This window comes from Diabrotica undecimpunctata, chromosome 8 (genome assembly GCF_040954645.1).
Source record: "Diabrotica undecimpunctata isolate CICGRU chromosome 8, icDiaUnde3, whole genome shotgun sequence".
Taxonomy (NCBI): Eukaryota; Metazoa; Arthropoda; class Insecta; order Coleoptera; family Chrysomelidae; genus Diabrotica; species Diabrotica undecimpunctata.
In genome coordinates, this window is record NC_092810.1 from 23,595,811 (window position 1) to 23,616,408 (window position 20,598).

General features: G+C 37.1%; 1 protein-coding gene across 1 annotated transcript in view; it reads left to right on the top strand.

Annotated features, from left to right (window-relative positions):
• The window catches only part of LOC140447281 (zinc finger CCHC domain-containing protein 24-like), a 66,978-nt gene that overhangs the window by 26,308 nt on the left and 20,072 nt on the right, over positions 1–20,598 (top strand). The window contains exons 2-3 of the mRNA XM_072539855.1: positions 13,785–13,961; positions 18,714–18,941. Of these exons, the coding sequence (XP_072395956.1) occupies positions 13,797–13,961; positions 18,714–18,941 (393 nt within the window). The 5' untranslated portion in view covers positions 13,785–13,796. The remainder of the gene's footprint in view (positions 1–13,784; positions 13,962–18,713; positions 18,942–20,598) is intronic.

The following is a 20,598-nucleotide window of genomic DNA, read 5'->3' on the forward strand; positions in this document are numbered from 1 at the left end:
GAAATAGAAAATTAAATAACATGAAATACCAAAAAGCTTCGAACAATTACAGGAGAGGAGCAACAAAAAAGGGAAGAGGTCAATGTAGCCTACAGGAAGATATCGATAGACAAAATAATTTGGAAATTAAATACCAGAAAACAAGACTTCATAAAAATATAAACAAGAAACCTAAAATAGAGCCAAAGTATCGTTGTCTTACCGGAAATCGACCTGGCAATGCAAAGGAAAAATATATTGGAAATTAAAAGAAAATTCATACTTGGAATTTGTTCGTTGAAATTGTAAACGTTCGGCGAATTAAACGCAAACAGGAAGTAATTGAAAATGATTCAAAAAAAATAATTTACGTTCCCACAAAATCGTGTATTGTTTCCTTTAAATCCCAGATATTGCCGCGTTATATTTCAATAAATAAAGTTATTAAAGAGGTTGAACACTATACACAAAAAGTTTTAATATGTTTTAATTGCCTCAGATATGGACATTTAGGTAGTCAGTGTAAAGGTCGCCCAAGATGTGGTAAATGCCAAGAGTCACATAATACAAAAGAATGCCAAATAAATGACTATATCCCAAAATGTTTCAGTTGCCAAGGAAATCACTATACAACAAATTTATCAGTGTGTCCAGAGTTTAAGAGACAAAAATTAATTAAGGAAGCTATGAGTTTTTCCAACATAAGCTTTTTTGATGCCAATAAACAGGTTCCCAAAACTTCCTATGCAGATATTTTAAATAAAAGCAATACGAGCCATCCATTTGACTTACTTGTTCAACCCACCTCTTCTACCTATTTACATTCTAGTTCTTCCTCTACTTCTGTTCAGAATATTCCAAAAGTCAACTCCTCTAGAAAACAATTTGCTTCCCATTTGCTTTATAACAGTAACTCAAACGAATTAAAAGATAAATCTAATAAAAGGCCAAGGCCAAATACTCCTGATCCATCTGAACAGATCAGAAAAGAAATTATTTCTCAGGTTAATGTTCCCAGTACTTCGGGAGGAATATTAAGTAGCCCTCAATACAAAAAAACAATTATCACAGATCGACAGTCAGAGGTCCTAGATCCTAGTATAATTAATGTAATTTTAGAATTGGTTATGAAAATTGTTAATTCTCTACAACAAACAAATAATTTAAATGTTTCTAAATCAGAAATCATCCAACTAATTAGTAAACATGTAAATCCAGATGTGTTATCAAATTCGCAGACCTAAACTCAAAATTAAATGTTTTGCAATGGAACTGTCGTTCGGCAGTTTCAAATAAAGTAAATTTAGAATTTTTACTCCATCAAAATCAAATTCATATTGCCTTATTATCGGAGACATGGTTTAAGCCTGGTTTGTATTATAACTTTAAAAACTTTAATTGCTTTAGAACAGATCGTATAGACGGATATGGTGGGTCAGCTATTTTATTGAAAACAAATATTAAATGTCAAGAAATTAGATTTAACATAAATATTCCTATTACATACACATGTATTTCCTTTAAACTACCATCAACAAATAAAACCATTCATCTTGTATCCCTATATAATGAACCGAAAAACAAAACTACAACACAGCAATGGCTATCCTTTTTTAAAATTATACCAAAACCCTTTATTTTGGGAGGTGACTTTAACGCGCACAATGTCGCATGGGGCTGTGAAGTTGATGACACATCTGGAAAATCATTGTTAGATGCTATCGAGCAGTGTAACCTTGTATTTTTAAATGACGGTTCACCCACCCTTGTTCCTTTAACCACACATTCACGAGCATCTGCAATAGACCTCACAATATGTACTCAAGATATTATAGCGCTACTGAATTGGAATGTTCTACAAGATCCCCATGGATCAAACCACCTACCCATTATCTTTTCAATTTATCACCCAAAGGGAAAAGAAACCCAGAGACTACACAAAATCTGGAATTTCAACAAAGCAGATTGGAATTTGTATTCATCACTCTTTACATCTCTAAACCAACCCAGGACGTATGGTGATCTAATTGAAAACTTCTACTTCTCAGCCAATACAGCAATACCACAATACACGAATATTACCAACAAACATCACATTCCAAAACCTTGGTGGGACAAAACGTGCCAGGAAACAGCCCGACGCAGAAAATTAACTTATATTAAATATAAGCAAAATCCCACAATAAGTAACCTAATAGAATACAAAAAGATGGACGCATTAGCGAAGAAAACCTTTAAGGAGAAGAAAAGGAAAAACTGGAGGGAGTATTGTGAAAGTTTGAATCAAAATACTCCCATCAAGGAGGTATGGAGGAAAGTAAACTGCTTCAAAAATCGCAAACAATCCAATAAATTGCCTATTGACCCGGACGAACCATGGATAACAGAGTTTTACCAAAAAATTTCTCCAGATTGGGTTCCGAATGATATTACCAACTCCATAGCCACTGTTTCTAGAGATAACCTTTGCTTAGATCGTCCGTTCTATCTATGGGAACTAAGAAGGGTCCTCAAACAAAATAACAATACTGCTCCTGGTAAAGACAATATATCTTATTCTATGATTTCTAACCTGACAAATGAACATAAAATCCATCTACTTCATATTCTAAATAATATTTGGCAGAAACAAGCACCAATTCCAGAAAGCTGGAAGGAGTATATTATAATACCTATAAGAAAACCTGGCAAACGTGATGACGATTACAATTCATATCGCCCAATATCTCTAGCTTCTTGTCTTCTTAAAACCCTGGAAAGACTAATTAAAAATAGATTAGAGCATTGGTTAGAATTTAATGACATTCTCCCACACTCCCAATTTGGTTTTCGCAAGTTTAAATCCACGCAAGATGCCATAACTGCTCTCGTAACAACAGTTCAAGTCAATTTCACGGAAAACTCATCTACTGCAGCTGCATTTCTGGACGTATCATCTGCTTTTGATAATATAAATTTGGATATCCTTGAACAAAAGTTATTGTCAGTCGGGATACCTATAGGTATAACATCCTTTTTGAAAACTTTGTACTCAGAGAGATTGATTTACTTAAAAATCAATGAGAAATTTTTTTCTCCTCGACTGTCCAATATAGGCCTGCCGCAAGGAAGTATTTTAAGTCCACTTTTATATATTTTATATAATATAGATTTAGAAGTCATTGTTCCTATTAACACAAAAATACTACAATTTGCAGATGATGTGGTACTCTATTCATCAGACAAATCAATCGATGTTTCTAAAAATAATTTAACAACAGCTATATCAACAATACATGCATATTATCAATCAAATGGATTAACATTATCAGAATCCAAAACAGAAATCTGCTTCTTTTCTAGAAAACATAGAATTCCAGAAGGATATATAAGTTGTGGTCAATTCAAATTTCCAATTAAAAACTGTATCAAATACCTGGGAACTTATTTAGACAGAAAACTTTTGTGGAAAGACCATATTCATCATATCATTAAAAAAACCGAAAAAGCTATGAATATCCTAAGAGCTTTCTGTAAAACAAACTGGGGTGCAGATCCCAACATTAGTTTAATGTTTTATCGATCTATGATACGACCAGTTTTCGATTATAGCTGCCACTTGTATGGAAACGCATCGAACACCCATTTAACAAAAATTGAGGTACAGAAAAATAAGTGCCTACGCTTGTGCCTTGGGTATCTGAAATCTACACCAATTAATGTAATGGAAATTGAAGCTGTTGAACCGCCATTGAATTTACGGAGGCAGTATCTTACCGACAAATATATAGCTCGTACCATTAGCAGAGACCAAGTATTTCTTAAAGATATACACAATCTGGCTGTTTTAGATTTGACTAAAAGGTATTGGTTTAAGAAAAAATCTCCACTCGTGGCGGTAAGCTATAGAAATCTGTCTAAATTCAAAGAGGTACTTTATAAGGGTCATCTTCCACCAGTTTATACTGAAAAGCCTCATGTACTGTTCTCAATAAAAATCAAGACAGAATTTCTCAATGATGTCCAAGGCCCCATGTTTAACGCAGAAATTCAGAAGAAATGGCCTAATTATTATTATATATTTACTGATGGTTCAAAAAAAGGAAATAACACTGCTTGCGCAATATACCAACAGAATTCTGGACTACAGCATAAATATAAGTTACCTGATGAAGCCACCATCTACACATCCGAAATGCTGGGTTTAAAGTTTGCTCTTTCTCACGCTTTGACAAACGAAATGAAGAACTGTGTAATATTTACAGACAGTAAAAGTGCAGTAGAAAGATTAGGTATAACAAATAAATCCAAGCAATTGACTCATCTAGATATAGAGATTTTAAAATTGTACTACGAGGTTTCAAAGCTCGGAGGAGAAGTTGTTATCGCATGGATCAAAGGCCATTCTGGGATAATGGGTAATATAATAGCAGATGCTCTGGCAAAAGAAGCATTATCAAGCGGAGAAACCATAGACAACAATATTTTACCGGTATCAGATATAGATGTATATAATAAACATCGGCTCAAATTAAAATGGCAAGCCAATTATACGGAATCCGAAAGTCAGTCATCATTTAAATATTGGCAACCCACACTTCTTAAAAAAAGGTGGTTTCATTCAGAGTCCAACAGAAGTTTTATTAAAACTATTAATAGACTAAGGTCAAATCATGCTCTAACACCTTCAAGAATGTGCAAAATGAATTTAGTAGACACTCCAAACTGTACTTGTGGTAAATATGGAGATTTAACACATATCCTGTTAGAATGTGTAAACCAACAAGGAAATATTACGTGTTTATATGAAAATTTACGAAAACTAAATGTCTGTTTCCCATTTCACATAAATGAATTAATTTTCTCTGGAAACGTAGAAATCTATAATTGTATTTATCAGTTAATAAGAAATTGTAAATATAAACTTTAAACAATATAATTTACTAACCATAGAATTAAGATGAAACTTGTAAGCAATTTGCGAACTCCAATCATGTAATAAACCTTTTAATACCAAAAAAAAAAATAAAAAAAATAAAAAAAAAAATATATAAAAAAAAACAAACAAAAAAAAAAATGTAAAACAAAATTATTACAAAAGATGACCAAAACAAAATAAAAAATATATATAAAGAAAAATAAGAAAATAAAAAGAAAAAATAAAAAAAAATAATAAAAAAAAAAGAAAAATAATAAAAATAAAAATAAAAAAAATAAAATAAAAATAAAAAGAAAAATTAAAACTCACATTTAGTACTAACTCAAACTCTGATTGTTGTTCTGTGAATACAAATTACAAAATAGTCTGGTCAATTGGCTATGCCAAGGCCATAAAAAAAAAAAAAAAAAAAAAAAAAAAAAAAAAAAAAAAAAAAAAAAAAAGAATTTGTTCGAACAATGACACAGTTCCTAGAAAGGAGATGTGTAAGAGAGAGAAATAGAGAAAGTAATACAGTGTTAGTGGAGGAGAAGTTTCGAAGAATGGGTTTCGAAAAAGACTAACCCTCATAAGGGAAGAGCTTAGGAAGTAGAAGAAGACGAAGAAGGAAATACGAACACTCACTGGATTTGGTAGATCCCGTAAATTAGCCTGGATAGGTCATGTACATGACAGAAAGAAATGGCGAGGCTTTGTGGAGGAAGTCAAATTATTTGGCCATCGAAGGTAGGTATTAATGGTACCTGATTCAGGCTTTTCCTCTTACATCAATTTACTAATAATTATACTATGTATTTATTGTAAGTATGTAAGTAATGTTACAGTTTACGAGAGGCCTCGATTTACCTGAGCGACCTTCCAGAACCAATGCGAGGGAAATCCAGTTTGCCTTTACCGTTTCGCCATCGAAGGTTTTGGATTTTTCGAGATAACGGCACTGGTATATAATAACGGAACTTTATTTGGAAGGGACAGTTAATTCGGACGACGCGCTCGCGATAAAATGTTACGTTCGCTTTTTAATAAATTATGTATGTTTAGTGAAAATAAATAAATATCAGTCATTGTGCTTTTTAATGAATTAAGATAAGAACAAGACATTATAAATTAAAGACTTAACAATTAATAAATTCACAACAAATGGTGTCAGAAGTGGGATCGAACATAAATTAGACTTATAATAATAATACAAGTGAATATAAAATAAATTGTGAAAATGGCTACGATTTATGAGCTGACAGTGACTAATTTAAGAAGACATCTCGAAGACAGAGAATTAGCTTCTACCGGAAAAAAGGCTGAGTTAGTCCAACGACTAAAGAACGCTTTGCTAGAAGAAGGACTAGATCCAGAGACTTATATATTTGAAGATGCTGTCCTCTCGTCGATTTCGAAAGTTTCTTCTGATGTAGCCAAAGTTTCTGGTGACATCGCATCATTAGAGAACAAAGTTTCTGACGATATTTCGAAAGTTTCTTCTGATGTAGCCAAGGTTTCTGGTGATGTAGCCAAAGTTTCCGGCGACATCGCTTCGTTGGAAGACAAAGTTTCTAACGAGATTTCTTCGCTGGAAAGCAAAGTCTCTGCTAACATCTCTTCGGAAATCTCTAAAGTCACTTCTGAGATGTCTGCCCTGGACGATAGAATGTCTTCGTTAAAAAACCAAGTTGCTGCCGATATGTTGGCCTTCGAAGAAAAGATATGGAAAGAGATGGAAAGGAAGATGGAGGAAACAGGGACAGCAGAGAGAGGTAACAATCCGATTACAGTGGAGATAAAAGAAGACGAGACGAAATGTAAGTTGGAGACACGGCCGAAATTTGAAGGAAGTGGAGGTTCTATTCATGTTAAAGTCCCAACTTTCGATGGAAAATCGTCATGGAACAACTACATGAAACAGTTCGAATCAGCCGCAAGAGCAAATGGATGGTCTGAAAAAGAAAAGGCGGTAAACCTGACTATCGCTCTTCGAGGAGATGCCTTAGATGTGCTTCAGACCATAGCCGTAGAGGAGACCGATGATTTCGAACAACTGAAGAAGAGGTTAAATATGCGATATGGCCACGAACATTTGGAGCATGTATATCAGTCGCAGCTTAAAAATCGTAGACAGAAGAAAGATGAGGCTCTTCAAGAATATGAGGTAGATATTGCCAGATTAGTACGATATGCTTATCCAACAGCTCCCGAAGACATGATGGAAAAGTTGGCCGTTCAAACGTTTATTGATGGTCTTCGTGATCATGAAATGCAGAGAACACTACGATTAGCTCGTCACAAGACGCTGGTTGATGTCTTATCCGCCGCCCTCGAATACGAGTCAGCTACGCAGGCCTCTGGCGGGTACAGTAAAGTTAGAACTGTAAAAGAGGAAGGAGATGAAGATAAACTTGACCAGCTCGTTAATATGATAAAAAGCATGACATGCAAGAAAACGAAGACCATAAAATCAAGAAACTCACCATCGGAAAAACCAGAACGAGTCGGCTTTAGGGGAGCAGCTTCGACCCGGAACTTTTCCAAAGACCCTCTCATACTAATAGCTTCTTTGAAATGTCGTGAAGATAGTGTATATGTAGATGGAGAAATAAATGGTAAAAGACATACGTTGTTGGTGGATACCGGAGCGACCAGAACCATTATACGTCCAACAGTTATAAACAGCCGTAAGAAACTGTTACCAACGAGGTTGCGACTTCGGACCGCTACAGGTGAAAATGCCAACATTCATGGAGAAATCCAGGTACAATTGGGAATTGGAGCAGAAAAGTTCGTCCATACTGTCATAGTTGCTGACATCGAAGAGGATGTTATATTAGGAATGGACGTAATGAATATGCATGGATTCCAATTGGATTTTAAGAATAAGGTAATCAAAGTTGGCAACGAGGAGGTATTTCTCCATCCACATAATGACAACACTGTGCAAGCAGCCATTACAGAAGATACAGTCGTGCCTGCGAGAAGCGAAACGATCATAGTAGCGCGGCTACGGGGAATTGTGGACGAAGGGAGACCTGTTATGATGGAGCCCTGGAACCACGACGATGAGGTTGGCCGTGGAATCATAATTGGAAAGGAATTGGTGACTTCGGCTAAAGAAATTCCTGTGAGACTTATCAATGTCAACGACTACCCAGTGACCATAAAGAAAGAGACAAAAGTAGGAACTTGTGTACCTGTGACATCCATAATTCGTCAGGCGACAACATCTGATAATTCCAACGACAAATTTGACCAAATGGTTGCAGTTGCAGGACAGTCTCTAAATCAGATAGAGAAAAGGAAATTAAGGGAATTTCTTCGGCAGTATCGTGATATTTTCGTACCGAAAGGAGGAAAGACGGGAAGAACTACCGTTGTTAAGCATAAAATTGATACTGGTAATGCTAAGCCAATTCGTCAAACAGCTCGACGATTACCACAGGCGAAGAGAGAGGAAGCTGAAACGATTGTTCAGGAAATGAAGAAAGACGGGGTGATAGAACCTTCTACGAGTCCATGGGTCTCTCCGGTGGTCCTGGTTAAGAAGAAAGACGGAACGACGAGGTTCTGTGTGGATTACCGTTTGCTGAACAACGTTACCAAGAAAGATAGTTATCCTCTGCCTCGGATCGATGACACATTGGACACATTGGCTGGAAGTAAATTGTTTTCTACTTTAGATTTGAAGTCTGGATACTGGCAGGTAGAAATGGACCCAGTCGATAAAGAAAAGACAGCCTTCACCACAGGATCTGGATTGTGGCAATTCAACGTTATGCCATTTGGACTTTGTAATGCTCCTGCGACATTTGAGAGGCTTATGGAAAATGTGTTGAGAGGGTTATCTTGGAAAACATGCCTGGTTTATTTAGATGACATAATCGTCTTGGGGGAGACATTCGAAGATCATTTGAGGAATTTAGAAAACGTTTTTAATCGACTTAAAGCTGCCCGATTGATGCTAAACCCCAAGAAGTGCCAGCTATTTCAAGGTAAAGTCAATTATCTGGGTCATATAGTCAGTAAAGAAGGAGTGGCCGTGGATAAGGGAAAAATCGATTCCATTAAGGAATGGCCAAAACCAACTGACAAACATCAAGTGAGAAGTTTTCTTGGACTATGTACTTACTACCGGAGGTTTATTAAGAAGTTTGCAGATATCGCTAAGCCATTAACGCGACTTACAGAGGAAGCAAGAGAATACCGCTGGGATATAGACTGCCAAAATGCCTTTGAAACGTTGAAAAAGCATTTAATAACAGCACCAATTTTGGGGTATCCACTGCCAGAAGGAGAGTTCATCTTAGATACGGATGCAAGTAACGTGGGAATTGGAGGAGTGCTGTCTCAGATTCAAGGAGGACAGGAACGAGTCCTCGGATATTTTAGTAAAGTCCTTTCAAAACCTGAGCGGAATTATTGCGTCACGAGAAGAGAACTTCTAGCAGTAGTTAAATCAGTAGAGCACTTCTACCAATACCTCTATGGCAGAAAGTTTCTAATCCGAACCGACCATGCCGCCCTTAAGTGGTTGATGCAGTTTAAGAATCCAGAGGGTCAGATAGCCAGGTGGATCGAACGACTCCAAGAATACGATTTTAAGATTGAGCACCGGGCCGGAGTTAGCCACAGAAACGCTGATTCTCTTTCCAGAAGGCCATGCCCAGCAGAGTGTTCCCACTGCAACAAAACGGAATCCAAAGAAGCAGCAGTGCTAAGAACGACGATTGTCAACGACGACTGGACGCCTACTAAGATAAGGGAAGAACAAGAGAGAGATCCAGTTATACAGAAAATCCGAAAATGGAAAGAGGAAAACCGTCGACCACCTTGGCAGGAAATATCAAACCTATGCTCAGTAGTTAAGACGTATTGGGCCCAGTGGGACTCATTTATCATCGAAGATGGCTTGCTCAAACGAGTCCTGGAAAATGATGACGGTTCAGAGAAGAGAAGACAGTTGGTGATCCCAAAGAGCAGAATAGCCGAAGTACTTCGTCAGTTACACGACAGTCCATCGGGAGGGCATTTTGGTGTAAGGAAAACCCTTCAGCGAATTCGGGAACGGTTTTATTGGATGAACAGTTCCGACGACGTAAAAGACTGGTGTAAGAAATGTACTATTTGTGCTACGAGTAACGGGCCTCACCGGAAAAGGAGAGCTCCTATGAGACAATATAATGTTGGAAGCCCGTTTGAAAGAATAGCTTTGGACATTGCAGGGCCATTTCCAGAAAGTGAAAATGGGGGCAAGTACATGTTGGTAGTAATGGATTACTTCACTAAGTGGGTCGAGATTTACGCACTTCCAGACCAGAAGGCCGCCACCGTTGCAGATAAGTTGATCCAAGAATATATCAGCCGATTTGGAGTGCCTTTGGAGATCCATAGTGACCAAGGCAGGAACTTCGAAAGTGATCTATTCCAAGGAATATGTGATAGACTAGGCATGAAGAAAACAAGAACTACCGCGTATCATCCGCAATCGGATGGTATGGTAGAACGAATGAATAGGACAGTTGGCAAGTATTTGACAAAGATGGTGTCCGATCATCAGCGAGACTGGGACCAATACCTTCCGTTCTTCACAATGGCCTACAGATCTGCTGTTAACGAATCAACGGGCCAGACACCAGCCAGAGTCCTATTCGGACGCGAAATGCGACTACCTTGTGATCTAGAATTTGGGTGTCGACCTGGAGAAGATGTAGCAGGTGAAGATTATGTGATCGAATTACGAAGAAGAATGGACGATGTACATGAGTTGGTCCGTTCCCACCTTCAGATCGCTAGCGACCGAATGAAGAAACGGTACGATACACAAGCCGAAAAGGGTTGCTTTAAGAAGAACGACAAAGTATGGCTGTATAATCCCAAGAAGCGAAAAGGTTGTTCTCCCAAATTGCAGCAGTTTTGGGAAGGTCCATACCTCATCATGGAGAAGATCAACGATGTCATCTACCGAATAAGCAAGATTCCGAGGGGAAAGCCGATGATAGTACACCATAACCGGTTGGCATCTTTCGAAGGTGACCACGACGTAGATGAAGAAGTGGAAGTAAACCAAGTCCAAGATGTGTCTGACCTCACGTTTGAGGAATTCATGGGTGCCTATGGAGGTACCGGTAAAGCGAGACATGGTGTTACCACTGAAGAAAAGCAAGATCTACTCGCGCTCCCCGATGACTACGCGCTGGCCCTTACCATCCCGGCCAGTATCAAAGACGCACCAGGGTTGGCATCCGTCTTTCGAAGGAAGTTTGGTCGAGTTGCAGAACTTCAATGCCAAGTGCCAGCTCCCGGTAAAACCTTGAAACTCCAAGATGCATCACGTTACCTTTTCTACCTGGTAACAAAAGACACTGCCCGTGACCAACCTACCTACCGAGATGTATGGGAAGCCTTACTTCAATTGAGAGGGCACGTACTAGAGTCCGACGTGCAAAAGTTAGCCATGCCAAAGTTGGAGTGCCGCCAATTAGATTGGAGAGTTATCCGAAATATGGTGGAGGAGATCTTTAAAGACACCGAAGTCCGGGTGTTAGTCTGTTGCAATCCGCATAGTTACTGGTGCGGAGAGAAAACCGTCCCTTGTCATTTTTATACAACTGGAAGTTGTAAAAGAGGGTCCAGTTGCCGATACCAGCATACCGTTCCAGTTCTAGTCCCAACAAGGTTCCAGGAGGAACCATCTTTTGAGAGGGGGGCAATGTTACAGTTTACGAGAGGCCTCGATTTACCTGAGCGACCTTCCAGAACCAATGCGAGGGAAATCCAGTTTGCCTTTACCGTTTCGCCATCGAAGGTTTTGGATTTTTCGAGATAACGGCACTGGTATATAATAACGGAACTTTATTTGGAAGGGACAGTTAATTCGGACGACGCGCTCGCGATAAAATGTTACGTTCGCTTTTTAATAAATTATGTATGTTTAGTGAAAATAAATAAATATCAGTCATTGTGCTTTTTAATGAATTAAGATAAGAACAAGACATTATAAATTAAAGACTTAACAATTAATAAATTCACAACAGTAAATTATAAATTGCAATAAATAAATTTTTAAAAAAAAATAGACTTTTAATAAAAATATTCTTGTTCTATAATTGAAGTTTTTAGTCTTTTAAATTATTAATTCCAGCTACATGCTGTGTAAATAGAAAAAAAGTGTATGAGTGTTACTCTATTTATACATAATTGTATTTTGACTCAAGACAATAATTGGCAAAAATGCGATGCTGGTCTCATTTATAACAAGATCAAGTGAATTACAATAATGAATCTGTTTCTGTAATTTGCAAACAAGACCACGGCCAAAAATATTTTAACAACTTTAGTATCGTTATAAAACGACTGCGCAAAACGCGATATGTTTGTATTTCCTAATCATTTTTAATTTAATTAATTGAAATATTCTCATGCTGCTATTATTTTGCTATATATATAATTCTGTTGTGAACATTTTATGACTTGTTCTTGTATTTCGTTCATATTGCTTAGAATTTATTTATAAAGCTGGACAGGCCTTGAAGACCGAGAACTATATTTTATTTACGATTTCCTTAATACACAGGGCGTCAAAAAATATTGATAATAAACTCACTAAATCGATGAATAAAGTCGATTTGGCGTGAACCCATATGCAATAAGAAAAAAGTATCAAAATAAAACCGAATTTTTTTAACATTTTATTCATTTTTTGTAATTCTTATTTACTGAAGAAAGTTACTGAGCATTTATGTTAATACGTAAGTCGTATCAGTCTAACTTTAATGATTTTAGTAATATGGTATCACCCAGAAAAGAACGAAGAAGACGTGAACAAAAAAAGACCCATAAAAAAGTCATGTCTCTGAATCCATCAAAAATCAATGACTTCCAACAATAATTAGAAGCTCTTTCTTTAGACCAAGTAGATAGTGACCCTGGGAGCACTTGGATCTGTCTATCTTAAAGATAAGGTAATCGATGAAGACTGTGAGGCAGATATTTCGACGGGTCGTTTCAACGTCGATATCCGATATTACGTGGACTGTGATTCAACGCAAAAAAGAACATAAAACTAGATACGGAACGAAAGATGAATACAGAGCGTTATCGAAAGAAATCAAAAAACAGTGCCTCAAAGACAAAGCTGATTATATCTCTCAAATATGCAGAGAGATAGAGGAACATGGCTGTCGAAATGAATCCAGGGATTGATTTCAGAAAATCAAACTCCTAACCAGATAAGTTAAATCTCAAAAGTGGTCTGTAATAGATTTCTTCTTCTTCTTGATACGCCTATCCGTTACGAATGTTGGTGATCATCATGGCAATCTTTATTACCAGCAGCGCGGAAAAGCTGCACAGATGTTGTATTGAACCAGATTCTGAGGTTCTTTAACCAAGATGTTCTTCTTCTTCCTGGACCTCGTTTTCCAAATATTTTTTCTTGCACGATGGCTTGAAGAGAGCATATCTGGATTCATTTCGCATAATATGTCCGAAGAACTGTAACTTTCGAGATTTGATGGTGATCAGTACCTCTCGGTTCTTATTCATTCCTCTGAGGACCTCCTCATTTGTGACCCGGTTAGTCCACGGGATCTTAAGCATTCCAAGATATAACATACTTCAATTAATTATACAAGGGAAAATCCAGGGCAAGAGAAGTGAGGAAGGAGCAGAATCTCATGTTTGCGTAACTTAAAGGAATGGTACGGATGCATATCAATCGAACTATTCAGAGCGACAGCATTTAAGATCATAATAGCCATGATGATTGCCAACCTCCGTCGCGGAGATGGCACGTAAAAAAGAAGAAGAAAACCACTTGCTAATAATTGTTAATATAGGCTCAGATTATCAACCTTGTGATCATTCAATAACTATTGCTATTACACTAAATTTTTCTTTTCAGAATTAATAAGAGATGGCACCAACAGCAACTATCATTTCACCTACAAGCACTTTGTCTTCTCCATTTACTCTTAGCAGAACCCAACAAGATTATGGTTGCAATGGATCATTAAATTCAATACTCAGTTCGTTTCCAGCTACTAATTGGTGTCATTATCAAAACAACGACCAATATCAAGTAAGTATTATTATTGTATTTAATTATGTAATTATTACTAATATTACTAATGATTTTGATTATTGTCAACTCCTGTACATACAATATAAAGTTAAAATTTATTTCTTTAACTTAAAATTTACTTATATATTAAATAAACTGCAGAAGTTCTAGAGACGAAAACACAGACTCAGATCATTGCCTGGTGATCTCAACATTGAGGGCCAGAATTTCAAACACCAGTAAAGAAAATAAAATTGATCCAAAAAAAAATGGAATGTGCGAATCGACAATTGCAGAACGGTACTCGGAAAACATCACCAACAGGCTAAGGAATCAAAATGTAAATGAAGAAGGCCAGACAGATATAGACTCCTACTGGACCAGAATAAAGGAAGACATTGAAGCAGCAGCGAAAGAGGAAATAGGAACAGATATTTGTGCCCGTAAAAATCATTGGTTTAACGATGAATGCAAGAATGCAACAAAAGAAAAAAATGAAACCTACAGTAAGATGCTTACCCGACGAACTAGAACAATTATAGAGAATTACCAGACAAAGAGAAGAGAAGAAAAGAGAATACACAAAAGAAAAAAACGAAACCACCTAAATGAGGAACTTAAATATATAGAAAACCTCAACAGAGAGAAAGAATTCAGAGCATTCTATAAGATAGTTAACATCAACAGAAAAGAATTCAAGGCAACCACAAGACAATGCAGAAGTCAGAATGGCGACCTGTTAACAACAAGTAAAGTTTTATTGAATGGGTGGGTGGAATACTTTAGCAAGTACTTAATATGGAGGAAGAAGAAGAAAACCTGGAAGACGAGGGAGATGTGGTAAGGGGAACAGGCGAGAAGCAAGAGGAACCACCAACGATTCTTGAATAAGTGTTATGGTATGGCCCAAAACACTCCACACATAAAGTTATATCCCAGACTTGGCATTTATACTTACTACGCTTCTGGATTCCCCGTTTAGAACATTCTTACACCTCCTTTTGGTTGTTTTAACTGGAACGTACGTAATGTTCCCAAAATCAGTTCTGTTTATAGTTGTAGGTCCTGGCCGTTTTCTGGCCTTATAATTTCCTATGAGCAGATCCGCTAATTTGCTCCTAAAATCCAGGTGGCTACAAGGCTTTTTTCGTGGATTCGTTTTTTTTAGATCCTCTCTATAAAGTATATAAGCATTCACAATACATGCATCTATAAAGAAATATAGAAGATTCACCCATCATCTACTTTTCCAACAAATGGAATATGCTGCCATTCTTTGATCAAAGCCGACAACAGCACCCATATATTTGTTGTAATCAAGTATAGAAGATAGACACTCAAGAACTTCTCTCTTTATTCTTTTTTATTGGTGCTAAGAACGTGGCTAGTTTCAGCTGCATTGTGCATATTACTAAACACAGTAACTGCTTTTGCCCCTCTATCTTTCCATTTGGTGATAGATATCTCGTCAAACACTGCAAAGTCTATTTGTCCCATCGCCAGCTTTTTGTCTTCTTTCAATTTCTCTTTTGGTACATATTTTCTAGAATGTCTGATTGTTCCACAACCCAAAAGGGATCTCTCTTTTAATTTTTCCATAAGGGGTATAGTGGTATAGAAATTGTCGAAATAAATACAATATCCCTGACCAAAGAAATCTTTAACTAAATATTTAAAACAACACGTTCTCCTAAAGTATCATTTGTCGTCGTTTCTTCTTTACCTTGGTATATTATAAATGCAAATAAATAGCCAGTTTCTGAACAAGCCAAAGCCCAAATATTTACTCTTCTCTTTATCGGCTTCATAGGCATATTGTTTTAGACTGGTACGCCGTTTGGTAGCAACCATGCTTTCGTCTACTGCAACATTTCGGCTTGGTTTAAACGATCGGCAAAATGTACTATAGCAGTGTTCAATGAGTGGACGCACTTTGTACAGTTTATCATAAGCTGTGGATCCACGAGGCGGCATGTTGTGATTGTCATTTAGGTGCAAAAGCCTGAGTATTTTTAAAAATCTTTTGAGAGGAAATATTTCTGCTATTCTTTTATTGTGAAAATTAGGATTACGTGACCAATATTTGCGCAGGGTTGGTAATGTATTAATTCCCATTATAATTAAAACACCAATAAATGCCTTAAGCTCCTCCACTGTTAAATCTAATTGTTTCCCATTTTGTTTGGCATATAGAGTTCATTGTTGAACAAAAAAGTTCATAAACTCAGGTGTTAAAGTTTTTCAAAAAATGTAATTGGCTCCTCCTTCTTCACTTTCATGGGAAACCAGTGGAAGCTGTGAAGGAGACATGAAATTAGGATCGTCCACTGAATCATCGGAATCCAAATCACCTTCTATATTATCCTCTGATAAATTCAAGTTACTCTTTCGTTTTCGAGGTAGCTGTGGTGTAGAAGTACCTGAGGATGTAGGTGTACATTAAGATGATCTATTATTAGTTGTATCAAATACTTCGTCTGATGATTTAGACTACTACGTCTAAATCATCATCAGCATCGGAATCTCCATTAACATCGGAGTTCTCGGCTTGCTCATCAGTAATTCCCTCCAATTCTTCTAACAGTTCCGCTGGCGTTAAAGACTGTTTTCAAAACCATGTTGAAAACTTCGCTTTTCTTCCAGAATTTTTAACAATCCTGGGAAATAAATGCAAATATAAAAAAATTATTTATATTATTTTACCTATATTTATTTTTGTGAACCCTCTTTTAACCGCCCTAGGACGACACTGAAAACTAATTAGTATTGAAGCTTTGTCGTTTTATAGAAAAAGGTAACAGAAAGTAGAAATACTTCAATTTGATTAGCAATTTGACAAAATAAACGATCAAGTAGGTACATATTTCTTTAAAATCTTACATAAAAATTTCAATTGTTTTTTGAAAAATGCAAAAAACCAATCTAAGGAATATAGAGATTAACACTGTGTACTTGGAAATCGCAAACAGTTTTTAAATTTTTTGAAAAGAAAAATTATAGTTTGTATAATTTTTCCCAAAACAAAATTTCATTTGAATACCTCGTTTTTTTTTAATAATAAAATTTTTTGAACTACGCTTTCAAGAAATGTACAGTTTAAACATATTTTAAATGAACTTACCTGTATTTAGGGAAAAACTTCAGCTAAATTTAACAGCCAGAAATAAACAACAAACACAAAAAAGTGTAAAAAGGGTTGTCTAAATGTTCACTGGTACACCAGTAATACCACTCAGAAGCACGTGGCAAGTTTTACCGCCAACTATGACACTTCTAAGCCAACTGACGAAATCCTCCGGTAGACACAAACACCGCCCCTGCTCTAATTTAAATATCAGCAGCATTTAGGTTCACTGATCCATCTGGCAACGCTTGATACTAGAGGTATACCATTGCTAAGCGTTTGTGCCCTCAAATTAAACAACTGGCAGGACCCTGGTCTACCTGGCCATTCGGCTACACGACCGTTAACGAATCCACTGCCCCTACGAGTCCGACACCAAAATGAAGGTGCCACGCCACGTATACCAGAAACGTTTCGTGGGGCTTCACCTTCCCCGTAGTACCTGTGTTGCGATTACCGCACCTACCCGTTATCCCACCCACGGGCGGATAGGCGAAGCAGGCAGAGGAATTTCCACCTCGCACGTAGACAGGTCGCCGCCGAGGATCTCTCCTCTACCACTCTTGAATCTCCTGATGGATACGTGCCGGGGCACCCACAGCACGCCTGACACAAGGCCAGGAGAGGTATGTACAGGGTATATATGTACATATGGAGAGATATGTTCTCTTGGAATGAGAGTAGAGTGGTACCACGAGAGTCTCGTCTCGGATACTAGGAATGTAGACCGGTGACCGTGTCGCCTAAGCGACCGTGTGCGTTTCTACAAACCCGACACCTCAAGCGACGGCTCTCCACCTCTCAATTCCTACTCATTAGTCGCCTCTTACGACAGGCAGGGCCTTCTGACCTCGGCCGTATTCTTATCTCCGCGAGCCGAACGGAGAGAGTGAGCGTTAAAGGGTTCAGAGACCTGGACTCTAACAAAAAATAATGAAAACATGTTAGGATGTTTCGAAAGAAAAGTACTAAGGCGAATCTATGGAGCAGTGAATGACAATGGATTGTGAAAAAGACGATACAACTTCGAACTTTATAGAATATACCAGGAACCTGATATTGTAAAACATATTAAGATAGGACGTTTGAGGTGGATAGGACATGTAATGTGGACGGAACAAAATGACCCAGCTAGAGACCCTTGGCAGAGAAAGGCGATGGATAGGGACGACTGAAGAGAAATTCTTGCGGAGGTTAGAACCCACGCATTGTTGTAAAGCCAGAATGATGAGGTCAAACTTTGGAACCTATCTAAGGCAAACATGAACAAACTAGTCCCAACAGGAGGGACAGTGTTAAGCATATGACTGTCAGGTAAGAAGTGGAACGACTGACAAAAGTCGAAGATATCACAACCAAAACTGCCAAACTCAAATGGTGCTTCACAGGCCACACTGCTAGACAAAAAGACATCCGTTCGAAGGAACGCCACAATACAACATTGGCGACCTTACAAAGGTAGACGACCAAGAAGAAGATTACAGATGAGATGGGCAGATAACATTAAAAAAATAACCGGAACAAATTGGAAGTTTTTAAAACTTTTTCGTAAAATTAAATTTTATAGAAATGTAGAAAATATTAGTTTCTAATGTTCTTTTTATTATTTGATGATTGCTCAATATAAAAATATCATTTTATTTCAGACGAAACTTCTAAGTCCGACATGGAGTGCTTATTCTACAAACCAACAGTATTCCTTTAATCTTTACAGTCCAACTTACTCGAATCTAAGCGCATGTGATCATTTAGGTGATATCACTGAACAACTTGCTGACTTATCCCTGGATAGAAGACAGATCAAGCGACCACCTCCATCGTATTTGTGCCATTTGTGTTTCCAAAAGGGACACTACATCAAGGATTGTCCACAGGTAAGCATTCATCGATTTTAACCTGTAGTTACTGGTATTGGTACTTGATCCAGGTGTGATTTTAACTTGTTTCTTTCGATTTACATGATGTCACGGACGTTTTCGCTAGATTTACGATAGTTAATGCATGTCTGCAATATTTTTGTTTAACTGGCAAATGAGTCCAGAGGATGCAGTTCTTTATTCAAGACTAGCCATGTATACTCACAACAGCTTGTACACAATTGGCTACTGGCTAGTTGCATAGCAAGATGTCTGAGGAGCTGGTATTACCGGGAGTTGCAGTTGTAGTTGAAGTGAATAAAAACAAATTAGACGACAAAACGCGAAACGAAAAGGACATAAGAGAAACGTGTGGGTGAAACCTTGGACAGGACGACGTACTGATTATGCTACATCAAATACTTTACTAAAAGAGGTAAAATATTGCGGCTTTTAGAAATATTTTGAGAATTACAAGTAAAAAGTTTAATGAACTGGGAATAGTAGACAAAATGTGGTCAAGAGGACACGGCAATGAGGATTTGTTTTTGTAGTCTTTATATTTCATGTTTCACAATGTAGAAAATTGTTGGTACACTATTTATAGTAAAAACAATGGAATATTACTCGTGTTCTACTTCATTTTCACTATGGAATGTAAGTAGAACAGTGTAGAGAATCCACAAATAGTTTAGCAAATTTTGACAATAACCACTTTTTACAGTATCGGCTTTTAGAAACACACATTCGTATGTCTCACACATAAAATATTAAGTTCTGCAAAAGCTATTTTGAATTTTGCTGAATTGTAAGTCCTTATAACTTGAAAATTCAATAATAATAATGACGATCGCACACTTTATCTTATAATATCAGATGATAACGCGTTTCCACTTATAGTTTTCTACTCAGCAAGTAAAAAATTTTGTATTTATTCGACTTTTCTACTATTTTACTAGCGCAGTTCATTATTTGATATTGCGAGTCGCAGTCACTTCTCAATATTAACATCTATTTACGTTTACAGAAATTTGGCGTCGATTCGTTAAAGTATTGATAAACATTTCTTAAAACGGTTTTTAACGAGTTTTAGTGCGGCAAACGGCCAAAATCAAGTGGACCAGTGTACAAACCACGGCCGACGAAGAGAAAAAAGGAGGTGTAACGACAATGGAGGTAAGTCAAATAAATTCTAAACTTAAACATGAAAATACCGAAATTTTTAAAATGCCAGGTCTACCCAAGCCACCCTCGAGAGTCAGGAAGAGAGAAAATGGAACAAAATCAAAAGGATACTGGATCGATACTGAGATTGAAGTAAAAAAAACAGGTAGAACAAAGTAAATTGGAAAAGTCGATGGCTGCCTTGGAGCTATATGAGAGTTATAAGGAAGCAAAGGGACAAATTTCAAGAAACTATAGATAATCAAAGAAAACGAATGGCTATGCTAAACGACGTAAATAAAAAATAGTACAACATATATTATTACTTAACGACAACGGAGATGTCTCAGATGAAGAAAACACTGAGAAAGTATCTGAGTCAGAAGGTGAAATGGACACCTTAGAAAATGTAGAGGAAAAAAGTGAATCTAAAGTCACAGTAGTCTTGAAAAGGAAGAATAATATCAAAAATAGGAGATTTATACTCAAAGGGATAGGAGAGCTCCAAATC